This window comes from Capsicum annuum, chromosome 1 (genome assembly GCF_002878395.1).
Source record: "Capsicum annuum cultivar UCD-10X-F1 chromosome 1, UCD10Xv1.1, whole genome shotgun sequence".
NCBI classification, from domain to species: domain Eukaryota; kingdom Viridiplantae; phylum Streptophyta; class Magnoliopsida; order Solanales; family Solanaceae; genus Capsicum; species Capsicum annuum.
Genome location: NC_061111.1, coordinates 16,132,680 through 16,144,243, shown reverse-complemented (window position 1 = coordinate 16,144,243; position 11,564 = coordinate 16,132,680). Strand labels below are relative to the sequence as shown.

General features: G+C 36.4%; 1 protein-coding gene across 3 annotated transcripts; it reads right to left on the bottom strand.

The window, feature by feature from the left end:
- Positions 1-4,003: 4,003 nt before the first annotated feature.
- On the bottom strand, positions 4,004-10,840 carry LOC107873390 (ferredoxin C 2, chloroplastic). 3 transcript variants are annotated; one of them, XM_016720233.2, is made up of 7 exons: positions 10,475-10,817; positions 9,494-9,557; positions 6,801-6,889; positions 5,870-5,938; positions 4,547-4,591; positions 4,326-4,417; positions 4,004-4,196 (listed from the first exon to the last, which is right to left on the bottom strand). In XM_016720233.2, exons 1-6 carry the CDS (start codon positions 10,736-10,738, stop codon positions 4,373-4,375), a joined length of 576 nt encoding a protein of 191 aa, XP_016575719.1. In that variant the 5' UTR covers positions 10,739-10,817; the 3' UTR covers positions 4,004-4,196; positions 4,326-4,372. The 3 variants fall into 3 exon arrangements, with proteins under 3 accessions (XP_016575719.1, XP_016575720.1, XP_016575718.1); XM_016720234.2 differs by having other exon boundaries at positions 4,004-4,192; XM_016720232.2 differs by lacking the exon at positions 4,004-4,196 and having other exon boundaries at positions 4,198-4,417; positions 10,475-10,840.
- Positions 10,841-11,564: the final 724 nt, after the last annotated feature.

Sequence of the window (11,564 nt, the reverse complement as noted above, 5' to 3'; positions counted from 1 at the left end):
TTTAAAATGTCTTAACTGAAGCAAATTTCAAGATGAAAGGATAAGATAAAAAAATAATAATAAACATCCAAAGGAAGCTGAAATATTGACTGTCAAATGAACTTTCCAAATTAGATTCATATCTACCATAAAACAAAACAAAGGGGAGATATCAACATCTCATTCTTGGTCAAGAATTAAAAATTGACTCTTTCAAATAGGACTGTTGAATTATGAGACCTGAATGTCAATGTCAGATATTTTCGTTTAACAGAAGAATATCAATGTCTCCACCAAACCGCAAAATCAATTTCTGAGAGATAAAGGAGATACAGTTCTTTCTATTTGAAAGGTAATCCAGCCTGGTTTCTTTCTGTCACTAGTTGCTTTGCTAGCGCCCCCAGAAAGAGAGGAGGGCCTATCTCTCCTCTTTTTTCTTTGTTTTGATTACAGAGAAATCCCTGAGGTTCAACTAGCACACAGTACAAAACTCGACAGATAATGGGGGCCCATCTCCTCTACCCTTCTCCAGTTAAATACCCAACTTTTCTCTGGGACAACCTTGAACTAGTGATCTGCGCCTAATTCATGCATCACATGTTGCGGTCTTACCAGTAGACCAAAGCTCGGGGGACTATTGAGAGGAGGTACATCTCACGTTTCAGCGTCCCATGAACTGAAGTAAGCATGTCAGTTCAATATGCACATGTGTTCAAATATAGACACTTCAACCACATTGTTTAGTTTCTTGTATGAATTCTCCTCCTGTCAAATCAGTAACCACAAGCTTTGGAAACTACATCCCTTTCTTAATAACTATAACCACAGACAATATACAGGGCATGGCCAGAACTGCTGAACAATTCATCCCACAGTTGAAATAACTAGCTAATACAGTATGTAGACTATGGATGCACATTAACATTCTGTCTCTGTCCAAATGAAGATATAGAAGAAAGAAATCTACTAAGGGTGTGTTTGGTATGATGGAAAATATTTTCTATGGAAAAGGTTTTCTTGGAAAATGTTTTCCTGAAAAATAAGTTGGTTTTCTACTTATTTTCTCATGTTTGGTTGGTGAGTGAAATATTTTTCGGAAAATATTTTATTGTGTTTGGTTGGTGAGTAGAGAATATTTTTTAGAAAAATATTTTCTAGTGTTTGATTAGTGAGTGAAAAATATTTTTTAGAAAATACTACTAACTGTTAACTACAAACTCTGGAGTCTAAAGGGTTCAGGGTGAGCAGAACCAAGACAGAGTATGTGGAATGTAAGTTTAATGACGTAAGGCGAGAGAATGAGGTAGTGGTGAGGCTAGAAGCGCAGGAGGTAAAGAAAAGGGATAAGTTCAAGTACCTCGGGTCCGTGATCCAGAGTAACGGTGAGATTGACGAGGATGTCTCGCACCGTATCGGGGCGGGATGGATGAAGTGGAAACTTGCATCGGGGGTGCTGTGTGATAAGAAGGTGCCGCCCAAGCTTAAAGGTAAATTCTATAGGGTGGTAGTCCGTCCGGCCTTGCTGTATGGAGCGGAGTGTTGGCCAGTTAAGAACTCCCACACCCAAAGAATGAAGGTGGCAGAAATGCGGATGTTGCGCTGGATGTGTGGACTGACCCGAAGGGACAGAGCTCGGAATGAGACTATCCGGGAGAAGGTTGGGGTGACTTCAGTGGAGTGTAAGATGCGGGAAGCACGATTGAGATGGTTCGGACACGTGAAGAGGAGGGGCATGGATGCCCCGGTCCGTAGGTGTGAGAGGCTAGCGTTGGATGGTTTTAGACGGGGTAGGGGTAGACCGAAGAAGTACTGGGGTGAGGTGATTAGGCGGGACATGGAACAGTTACAGCTTACCGAGGACATGACCCTAGATAGGAAGGTCTGGAAGACGCGAATTACGGCAGAGGATTAGGGCCTGTTCGGGTCGCTAATGTAGGGAGGTAATTGGTGGGGGTGTATTCCTGGTATGATTCCGTATTCAATGTTCTGTTCCGTGTTCCGTGTTCTATGTTTGTTACGAATCTGTGTGCTTTCCTCTGCTTTATATTCCTGCATTCCTGCTTTACTCTGTTTTATATTCCTTATGGCTGCAGTATCTATGTTATGTCATCTGCTTCTGTGCTGTACTATGTGTTTGTTTGATATCTCGTAACTTGAGCCGGGGGTCTTTCGGAAACAGCCTTTCTACTTCATCAGAGGTAGAGGTATGGACTGCGTACATCTTACCCCCCCCAGACCCCACAAAGTGGGAATACACTGGGTTTGTTGTTGTTGTTGTTGTTACTACTAACTGTTAACTAGTATATCAGTGACTCTAACAACTCAACAATTTGTAAGAAATAATTTAAGCATAGCAAATAATATCAATATCGAATTCTAAAATACTACAATCACTAAATTTAAGCAACTATTAATTAGCAAATATAGGAGACACTTTTCAATATTTAGTCAGGACAATCTCAAAATACTACAATCAATAGAAATATAACTGAACGACAAACTTATTCAATCCCGTGAAACAAGTTACATCGATGACAAGATGAAATATGTAATTAGCAAAAGTAACATAGGTAAGTCTTTCTCTATGAATATGAAAATAACAATACATTCAACGGACATTGGAAATGGAAAAAATTCGGGTTTCACTTTTTTTTATTTCAAGCAGTGAAAAATTGAAGCAAAGCACAGTGAAAAATATTTCCAAGTAATATAAATTTTTGAGAAATATAAATTTTTTGAGTCGTGTGAAAATGAGTGTTGTTGGGTGGAGAAAGGGGATGGGAGTGGGGTCATAAGTCTCATTTGTCATTTTCTGAAAAATGACTTCCCTTGACCCATGAGGGAAGTCATTTTCCATCAAATGGAGGAAAATGAGGTATTGTGGAAAATTCCCAACATTTCATTACAACCAAACAAGGGAAAATTGGAAAACATTTTCCATCATACCAAACACACCCTAATACGTGGTTTCCTCATCAATGGGAACTTTCATTAAAATTCAGGACCAGTTAGATGAAAAAGATGCGCTTGATTTTCCAACACAGGATAAGATGACAGGAAAAACCTTAACTTGTATGGTCCTTTCACATGGGTGATCTGGATATTTTGAGCTCCGACAGCTACACCGTTGGTTTAAAGGAGAATCAAACTAAGCAGAAAATATTGTTTCCTCAATAATGAAAATGATATGTTGACGTATGATGGAATTGAAATGGTTTTTAAAATGTTCTTCGGTTTCCCATTAAGTAGGCTATATACTCAAACCTTTTCTACATGAGCAAAGATTAGGGTCAGCATTTCATCATTGAAAGAAGTTATTTAGTTTTTGTTGATTCTTACCCACTTCACTAAGTTGTCACCGTCCTCCTATCTAATGATGAAGTATGGTCAAATTGTAGATGCAATATCGTCCATATGCAAGTTGGGGTCACATAACTATATCCTCTCTTTACTGCTTACCTTTCTTATCCCTTTGGACGGAAGAATAAGTACTAGTAGAGCTTCCTAAATTTTCCACCCTTGACAAATGCAAGGACAATTTAAAGAAAGAATAAAACATCTTAGATAGTATACTATTCAATCGACGAAATCTGAGAAAAGGAAAAAGAGATTCTATACAGCGGAATGTGATTCTATATTATTTTCCACATCATCTAATATATCAGGATGATGCAAGTTTGAACTAAAAATTTTACATCTTGCACCAGTAAGGAAGCTAGCTGAACAAACTAGAACATTTCAGCCTTGAATTTATACAGTAGCATAATGAACAGTTTCATTACTTCCCGAGGAGAATAACCAATTCACTAGATGTTCGCTAAATTTCATTTAATAGCTGTTTTAGACTCGCCAAACGTACTATACTGAATGCTAATTCTGTTTAACTTTTTGCTGAAACTATAGTTTAGTTTCATTTAATGTTTCAGGTCAAATGTTATTAGGCAACAAGGTATTCGAAAGAAAAGGTCGGCCTTTGGCAGTTGGTTCGCCGGTCAAAGGAAAGAGCAGAGTAGAACTTCTGTAACTCCAGTTCTAAAAGATTTCATCCACTAATTGATCAGAGTTGGAAGTTTTTGCGAGTGTTACAATAATGCTCAATAACTATAAAATTCTCATTAACTGAGATGAAACTTGAAAGTGCACCTCAGGGTGATGTGATCTTCAAGACTTTAAAGAACCTTAAGGCATAAACAAGATGTCATTGAGAAGGCACCTATCTGACAAGAAAACAGAATATAATTTTTTATTCAATATGCTAGTGGTACAATAGATAAGCCAATCCACTAAGGAAAAGGCTAAGAGAGCATATTACACCCAGATATAGCAAGAGAGACAAGAAATTGTACATATTGCTTTGATTCCATATTGTCTCCTCTAATCAACTCTTGACATGTCACTCATCTCCCAAAGCTAATTCCAACGCATAGTCATCTCTCTCCTGCAACAGGGGAAGAAAAGTTAACCTTTAGGAACTTGACTTGCATTAGTTCCGGTTGCTTACATCATCAATGTCGTCTCTTAACTGCTTTTCTAGATTAATAGGAAATTATAGGAACATAAGACTTACAATAGGTCCTCGGGCAAAATATCTCCCAAATTGAAGCCAATATACCTGAATATATCATGATGTCAGGTTTCCGTGGTGGCATAATAGATGAAAACAACAAGATTGTTCATTGGGATAAAAGTTCTGAGATGTCACTGCCTTTTTTCCTAACCCTATTGGAACTCAATATTTTACTGCTTTCTTGTCCTGTAGGGTTGAAGTCACAAACATGTTTCTGCTTCTCGTCTAGTCCTCTAAGAGCTCTATATTGTCTTTCTGACCATTCATTCAGAAGAAGAATATATAATAACACGCCAATAGCTATTCCTTTGCCATTTGCTCATCATGGCATCAGCTTATTTTACGCACTTAATTAGTATAAACACATAAATATATCATAAAGCATAAAATTGGAAGCCATTTCCTCCACAACTCTTATGTATTGCCATTTCCCTGGTCGAATTTCACGTTTCATCACTAGCATTTTTGTGCATAAAATGCGGTATAGATTTGAGCCCAGGCTCGACTGAAAAATGTGCAGGTTGAGTGAGAATGGCATGAGATAAAAACCAAACAACTCACAAGGGAAAAAAAACTACTGTTTATAGGCTAAAAGTAGGTGAGGCTAAAAGGGCCAGGGCATTTCATTAACTCCATTTTAACCAATCTCTTTCCAAATACAGCAGAAATTTCTGTATATATGTTTGCATGATGTGTCTTGAGAAATCTTTCACTTCATTTTCTTTTCTCTTTTTTTTTTTTTTGAGAGAGAGAGATATTCTTAATCAAAGGAACCATATATATCCTGGTTCCACAAAGGAAAGGGTAGTTTGTTTCTTATAGAATATAAGAAAGAAATTTAGAAAAGAAAAGAATGTGCATTACACATAACGTCTTTGTGGTAGTGTGAGAACTGGCTGCATGGGTATGGCAACATTATAGCTGATAATCCAAAAGAAAAAAATTTTGCACTCGCCATATGCCTGTTGAAAACCTTGGTGATGCCCTTTGATCAGCATAACTGAAGGGTGTGATGTAAAAAGACAAACATATTAAGAAAATTGGGACATCATCAGTAAGTATCCAAATCCAAAGATTGTTGTCAAATATTGACACCTAACACAAGTATGATACTAGTGTGCAGTCATATAGTTCATACTCATGCTTCATGTCCCAAACTGAAAGCATGAAAAGTGGGTGTCAAGTAGACTAATTGTTTGCAAACCACTGACATTTGATTCACTACTAAGTGCATGATTATTTAGGTGATGATGGGTTGGTTAGGTAGCTACGGTTTTTATTACCACCAAAGTCAAACTTTTGCTATCTAAAGTTATTACTCACCTCATCTTCATCCTGTGTTTCAACTTCAAGGTCAGAAGATGGATATCCCACACAAAGAAGTGCATAACCCTACAAATTAAAGCATATTTGGTTAATCAGGGTGAAAAATAAGATAAGAATAGAACAAGACAGGATAAAAGAGAAACCAACTTCACTTATATCTAGTAATCAAGATACAGGTTAAAAACAGTTCTTTTCGGCACCAGTAAGAAGGACCTCTGTACACCTTTTGTCCTCATCTATTAACCTTAACTAATTGGTATGAATCATCCTGATCTGAGCCTATACTCCGGCTTATAGGATTTGACAGAGTAATGCCTACCATCAGATCTCTTACATGTTTAGAGAAAGAAGGATTAAGGATAAGATAAGTTGATTCGAGGAGATAGGAGAGGGGCATGGAAACTACAGTAACACTCCAAACACCCTCATAATCTCTAGCTTGAGCTGGAAATTCATATATTCCATCTTCCGAGATCTTTTGGAACAACATATCATGATTGTTTTGTGGACAGTAACATGCAAACGAAGTATCATGCTTCATTGGTATCAAGACCAAAAATTCTAGTCATGTCACATATATGATGTGCCAAGGAATTAAAAACATTCTATAACCTTTTGGAACAACTTCTCGACATTGCTTTAATAACAAGCAGACGAGGTGTGCATGCTTCATCAGTTTGAGAACAAGAATCCCTGGTCACATCATATATATGATTTATATCTTTTTTGTTTGTTATATCACATATATGATCATAACAACAACAACAACAACAATATACCCAGTATATCATATATGATCATAAAAAAAGGAGAAATTACTTTTAGAGGTCAAACAAAGGAGAAACTATTAAAGCTCCCACGAGTCAATAGTCAAAAATAAAGGCCGATAAGAATTGCATCTACAGAAACACTACACGATTTAAAATACCTTTGACTTCAACTCTGCAGATATCCCTAATGCCTCGGGTTGTCTAAGTTGCCCAGATTTTACACGAACAGCACAGCTTGTGCAACATCCTTCAACATATTGGATTGTTAAATTAGAGAAATGTAATATAACGAATTTGATGAAAAAGCTAATGGTTAAAAGCTCAAGAAAAACAACAAAAGCTGAACATGCTCGACCCTAGACCAAAGAGAAGTTGCATTTGTAAGAAATAAAGAATGAGAACCTTAAGGTTAAAACAAACAACAAAGAAAGTGAATTGTACTCCTTAGTGGAAATTAAGGCCTCTCCTTATCTTACAGTTCTTAGAGAGAGATACCAGCTTCATTAATATGTTTTAAGTGTGCAAAAACCCAGATATATATAACTAAAAAAGTGGTGGAATGTATCATCCAATAATATCTTTTAAAGTGTGTATATAAAAGACTTGCTCTATCGTCTCAGCTTAATCTTCAATGAGCTGAAATTGTTCCACCTATTCCTCAATATTGAACTTGCTCTACTTTACTGAACTTTCTCCAATTTATGGGACATAATTCTCAATGAACTGAATCTCCACCTTGTTCATAAAAGCTCCAATTGGCTGAATTATCTAAATGTTCTTCGCAAAAGTTTCCATCTTAAACTGCCACATTTAAAACTGTGGCTATGTTCATATTTTTCAACAGAGGGGTTTATTATTACCGTGTTAGATGTTAGAACTGAACTTGGGCTAAGACACAAAGATTCGTAAAGTTCAATCACTAGATATAGGTCCACGATGAGAAACGAGCAATCCATTAAATCAGATATTGTACAAAGCGAAAGAGAATTAGAATAATACTCCTAATAAACCTGAAAATGAAATCATGATACCCTGAAAGAGGTCCAAAAAGTGATTTCGAAACACTATTTCTCAAATTTCTCTTGCAAAACTCGTTAACTTTGAATGACTACAATTCCAGTGGAGACGACAGACGAACAAAGAAACCTCAGACACTAAAATGAAACTTCACGGCAAATAGAAAGGAGGATTGTGATCAAATATTGAAAGCAAAGGTCACTACCGCTTTCTCCTTCATTTCAAAAGTGGCCTAAATCACCTAGCTAACAGTGCGAAAATGCTCCCATCCCATCATGTGACATGAAATTCTATTCCTTATGAAGAGGTTGATAATCCTTCCTTCAACTTTTTGGGGTTCTCTGTGTGAGTGTGGGTGGGTGGAGGGGGGGAGGATGAAAGAGGGTTTACAACATTAAAAAATGTCCAGGGACCTCCGCCTTTTTCTTCAAGTCTTCTTAAACTATGCCTTCAAAATTCAACTCGAGGAATTATGGTTGGCACCTCTAAACAGTAGTCCGCTAAACACCTAACCTTTTCTCAAGGAATCCTCCCTTTTGTGAGAAGTCCAAGAAATAATTATAGAAGCAATCTTCTAAGGAACGACTGAGAGAAATTGAAGTAAGGAGATGGCAGGAAAGAGTATGAAGTGTAATTAGATGAATGGTCAAGCTTTACATTTAACTGCCTTCTCTTTAGTCTGGACTCCTTCTAACTTACTTGTAGGTCCTAGTCAGACCATTGGAAAAGCTCTGATGCTCTATTTCAAGGTTTGCAGTCCTTTTTCGTCTTCAAGTCTCTGTTGCACAAGTTGTTGTACAGCATAATGGAAAAGTTCCTTACTTGTTGCACGCTCAAAGGGATAGGAAATAAATTGCAGAATCATTTTGCTGATGAAATGAGTAACCAAATCTAACACAAAAGTATGATCTCAGTTATAGGATTAAACAATGAATTAGCAAAGGCTAATGTTATTCACCACAAGTCCACAACCATCCTGCCATTGCTACCTCAATATCACATGTTAGATCTTACCCATAAAAAGATTCCCTTTTTTTAAAATTGTACCCATAAAGAAATCTTTAAGCACTAAGGCTTTTTAATGGTCCGGGGAAGATATATCTTTATAAAACACTAGAGACCTGCCAGTAGCATATAGAATGATCGAAAGGGACCAGGAGCATGGTCATGCATCCTACTATAAAAGAATAAAGGCAGCTCTAATTTATCCTCTATAACCGAAAGAAGAAAGTTAGACATTGGAAAATTGCACTTGCATATTGACCCTCTTTCTTTTGCATATGCCAGACAAGAATTTAAAGGACAACTTACAGTTCAAGGTCCAAACAATGTAAAGGCCTCCACTTCCAATTTTATTTTAAAAAAAAAAAAAAAACAGGAAGTTAAATTAAATCCTTTTGCTTTCAGTTATTGCAGAATCAAGATTAGTATCACAAAAAAGCAAGAACAACTAAATACCAAGCCAGTTGAGACTGGCGACATGAATCATCTATATCTATCATCCTCCATTTTAACCTATTCCTTAGTGGTCCACTTAGATCACAATAGAGCAGCTCAAAATGTAAGAAAAAATAGACTAACATATAACTGTATTTATTTATAGTTTTATATAAAAGAAGTCGGCTGCACTAAAGTTCCCGCCATGCGCGGCATCCGAGGAAGCACCATACCATAATGGACTATTTTGCGCATTCCTACCCTGCATTTCTGCAATAGACTGTTTTCACAGCTTGAACGACAACAAATTTGCCAATTACGCCAAGGCTACCCTTCTAGACTAACATATAAATTAGGAAAAGAAATGATTTATAATCTATTGTATATGAATCAATACCATGCCTGCAAGCGAATGGTAGGGTAATATTTTGAGCCTCTGCTGTATGAAGTATATATTGATCCTGCATTCCAAAATCAACTCTTCATAAACTTATTAATCAGAAAATAATTAACAACATTTAGCTGCATCACCAAACCAATAAGTGCACGCAGTGGCGGATCTACCCTTTGCCGAGGGAACCCCCTTCGGCGAAAAATTATGCTATATATACATGGTTAAAATTATATTTTATGTATATATATTAGATATTGAACCCCCTTCAATTAATTCGTTTGTTCACTTATGAACCCCTCAGTGAATATCCTAGCTCTGCCACTAAGTGCACGACACAGGTTTCTCAGTTAACCATAGCTAATTCAATTGCATTCTTACATCATTTTACTTAAGCAAGAAATTTTAACATATTTTAAAATGCATAATACATAAACATGCCTTATAACTTGGCTTCAGCTGGCATCTATGCCCTCCAACTTTGAGGATGCACAATTAGGCACTTAAACTATCACAAAGTTAAACAAGTAACACGCTCCTACATGGAAATTCTCACGCGATTGTAGGATGTGTGCATCTCACACAATCTCACAAAATTTGCCATGTAGCACATCTAGTTATTCAACTTCATAATAATTTAAGTGTCTGCTTGTGCATGCTCAAAGTTGGAAGGCACGAATGAGGCCAAGTTAAAAATCACATTTATGTACTATCGAAGCACAAATGGAAACAATTAGGAATTAATATACACTCTTCGTACTTGGCAAATCCACGCAATTTGACACATAGGACGCGTACATCTCACACAATTTGCCATGTAGAACCACTCGTCTACTTGTTTAACTTTAAAATAGTTTAAGTGTCATTTGTGCACGTTCAAAGTTGGAGGACATAATTCCAATTGAGGTCAAGTTAAACGGCACATTTATATATCACCGAAGCAGAAATTTAGCATAAAATGGACAAACAAAAAAGAATTAATAGTACCTCAGGCACGACGAATTCGTGAACGACGCCACGTTGGCGGTCGAGAACGGTGACTTTGTGAGTGGGAACTGATGGAGAATAACTGCTGCCATTTTGGCCGGAAACAGCGACGGCGACCGGAGTTAGAAACTTCGGTGTGGTATTCCGGCGGCATTTAACGGAACTGGAAGGGAAATTGACGGAATTGAGAGAAGAAAGTTGCCGGAAAAGAGGAGGTTTCCGGTAAAGGGAAGTGGATGGGGTACAAGGAGATTGAAGATCCATTGTTTCAGTGTGCAACCGGATAACGGTTCGAGTAGTTAACTAGTGAGGATCCACGTGAGATGTAATATATAGTTTACTGGTATGGACGTACGCGCCTTGCGCATTATACTAAATAGGATAGTTATTTAAATAATAAAAATATAGAAATAATTAAATTTAATATTTTTTTTAGTATGAAAAGAAGAAAAAATTATTTATTAAATCTAATTTTTATTAAAAATATTTTTAAAAATTAATTGACATTCACGTATCATCTGAAAATTACAACAAAATAATCAAAATAATACAATTAAATCTAATCTTTAGATACAGATATTTTCTCAAAGTTGTCCGACACTCATCTACCACTTATAAATAATAACAAAATAATACGATAATAGGGATATCAAAATAATACAACTAAACCTAATCTTTACATAAAAAAAAATTTCAAAGCCAACCAACATTTATTTATCACTTGTAAACTGCAACAAAATAATACGATAAAAGTGATATCAAAACATTACGATTAAACTTAAATTTTACGCACAAAAATTTCTCAAAGCCGATCGATATTATCTATGAACTGTAAACTACCACAAAATAACAAATTAATAGAGGTATTATGATAATACAAATAACCAAAAAGGCTCAAAAATACCCTTGAACTATCCGAAATAGCTCAAAAATGCCCTTCGTTAGATTTTTTGCTCAAAAATACTCCTCCGTTAAATATTTGGCTCAAAAATACTGCTCCCTCTAACGAAATTTGGAAAAGGATCAAAAATACCCTGAACTATCTTAAATGGGTCAAAAATACCCCTCTGTTAAATATTTGGCTCAAAAA

Bases quoted from the DNA above. Each gene is read 5' to 3' on its own strand.
- LOC107873390 (XM_016720232.2), bottom strand. From the start codon at position 10,738: ATGGATCTTCAATCTCCTTGTACCCCATCCACTTCCCTTTACCGGAAA. The intron at 6,890-9,493 runs GTATTGATTCAT...AATATGTTGAAG, and splicing joins ACCATTCGCTTGCAGGCATG to GATGTTGCACAAGCTGTGCT. The intron at 4,418-4,546 runs GTAAGTCTTATG...CCCCTGTTGCAG, and splicing joins ATTTTGCCCGAGGACCTATT to GAGAGAGATGACTATGCGTT.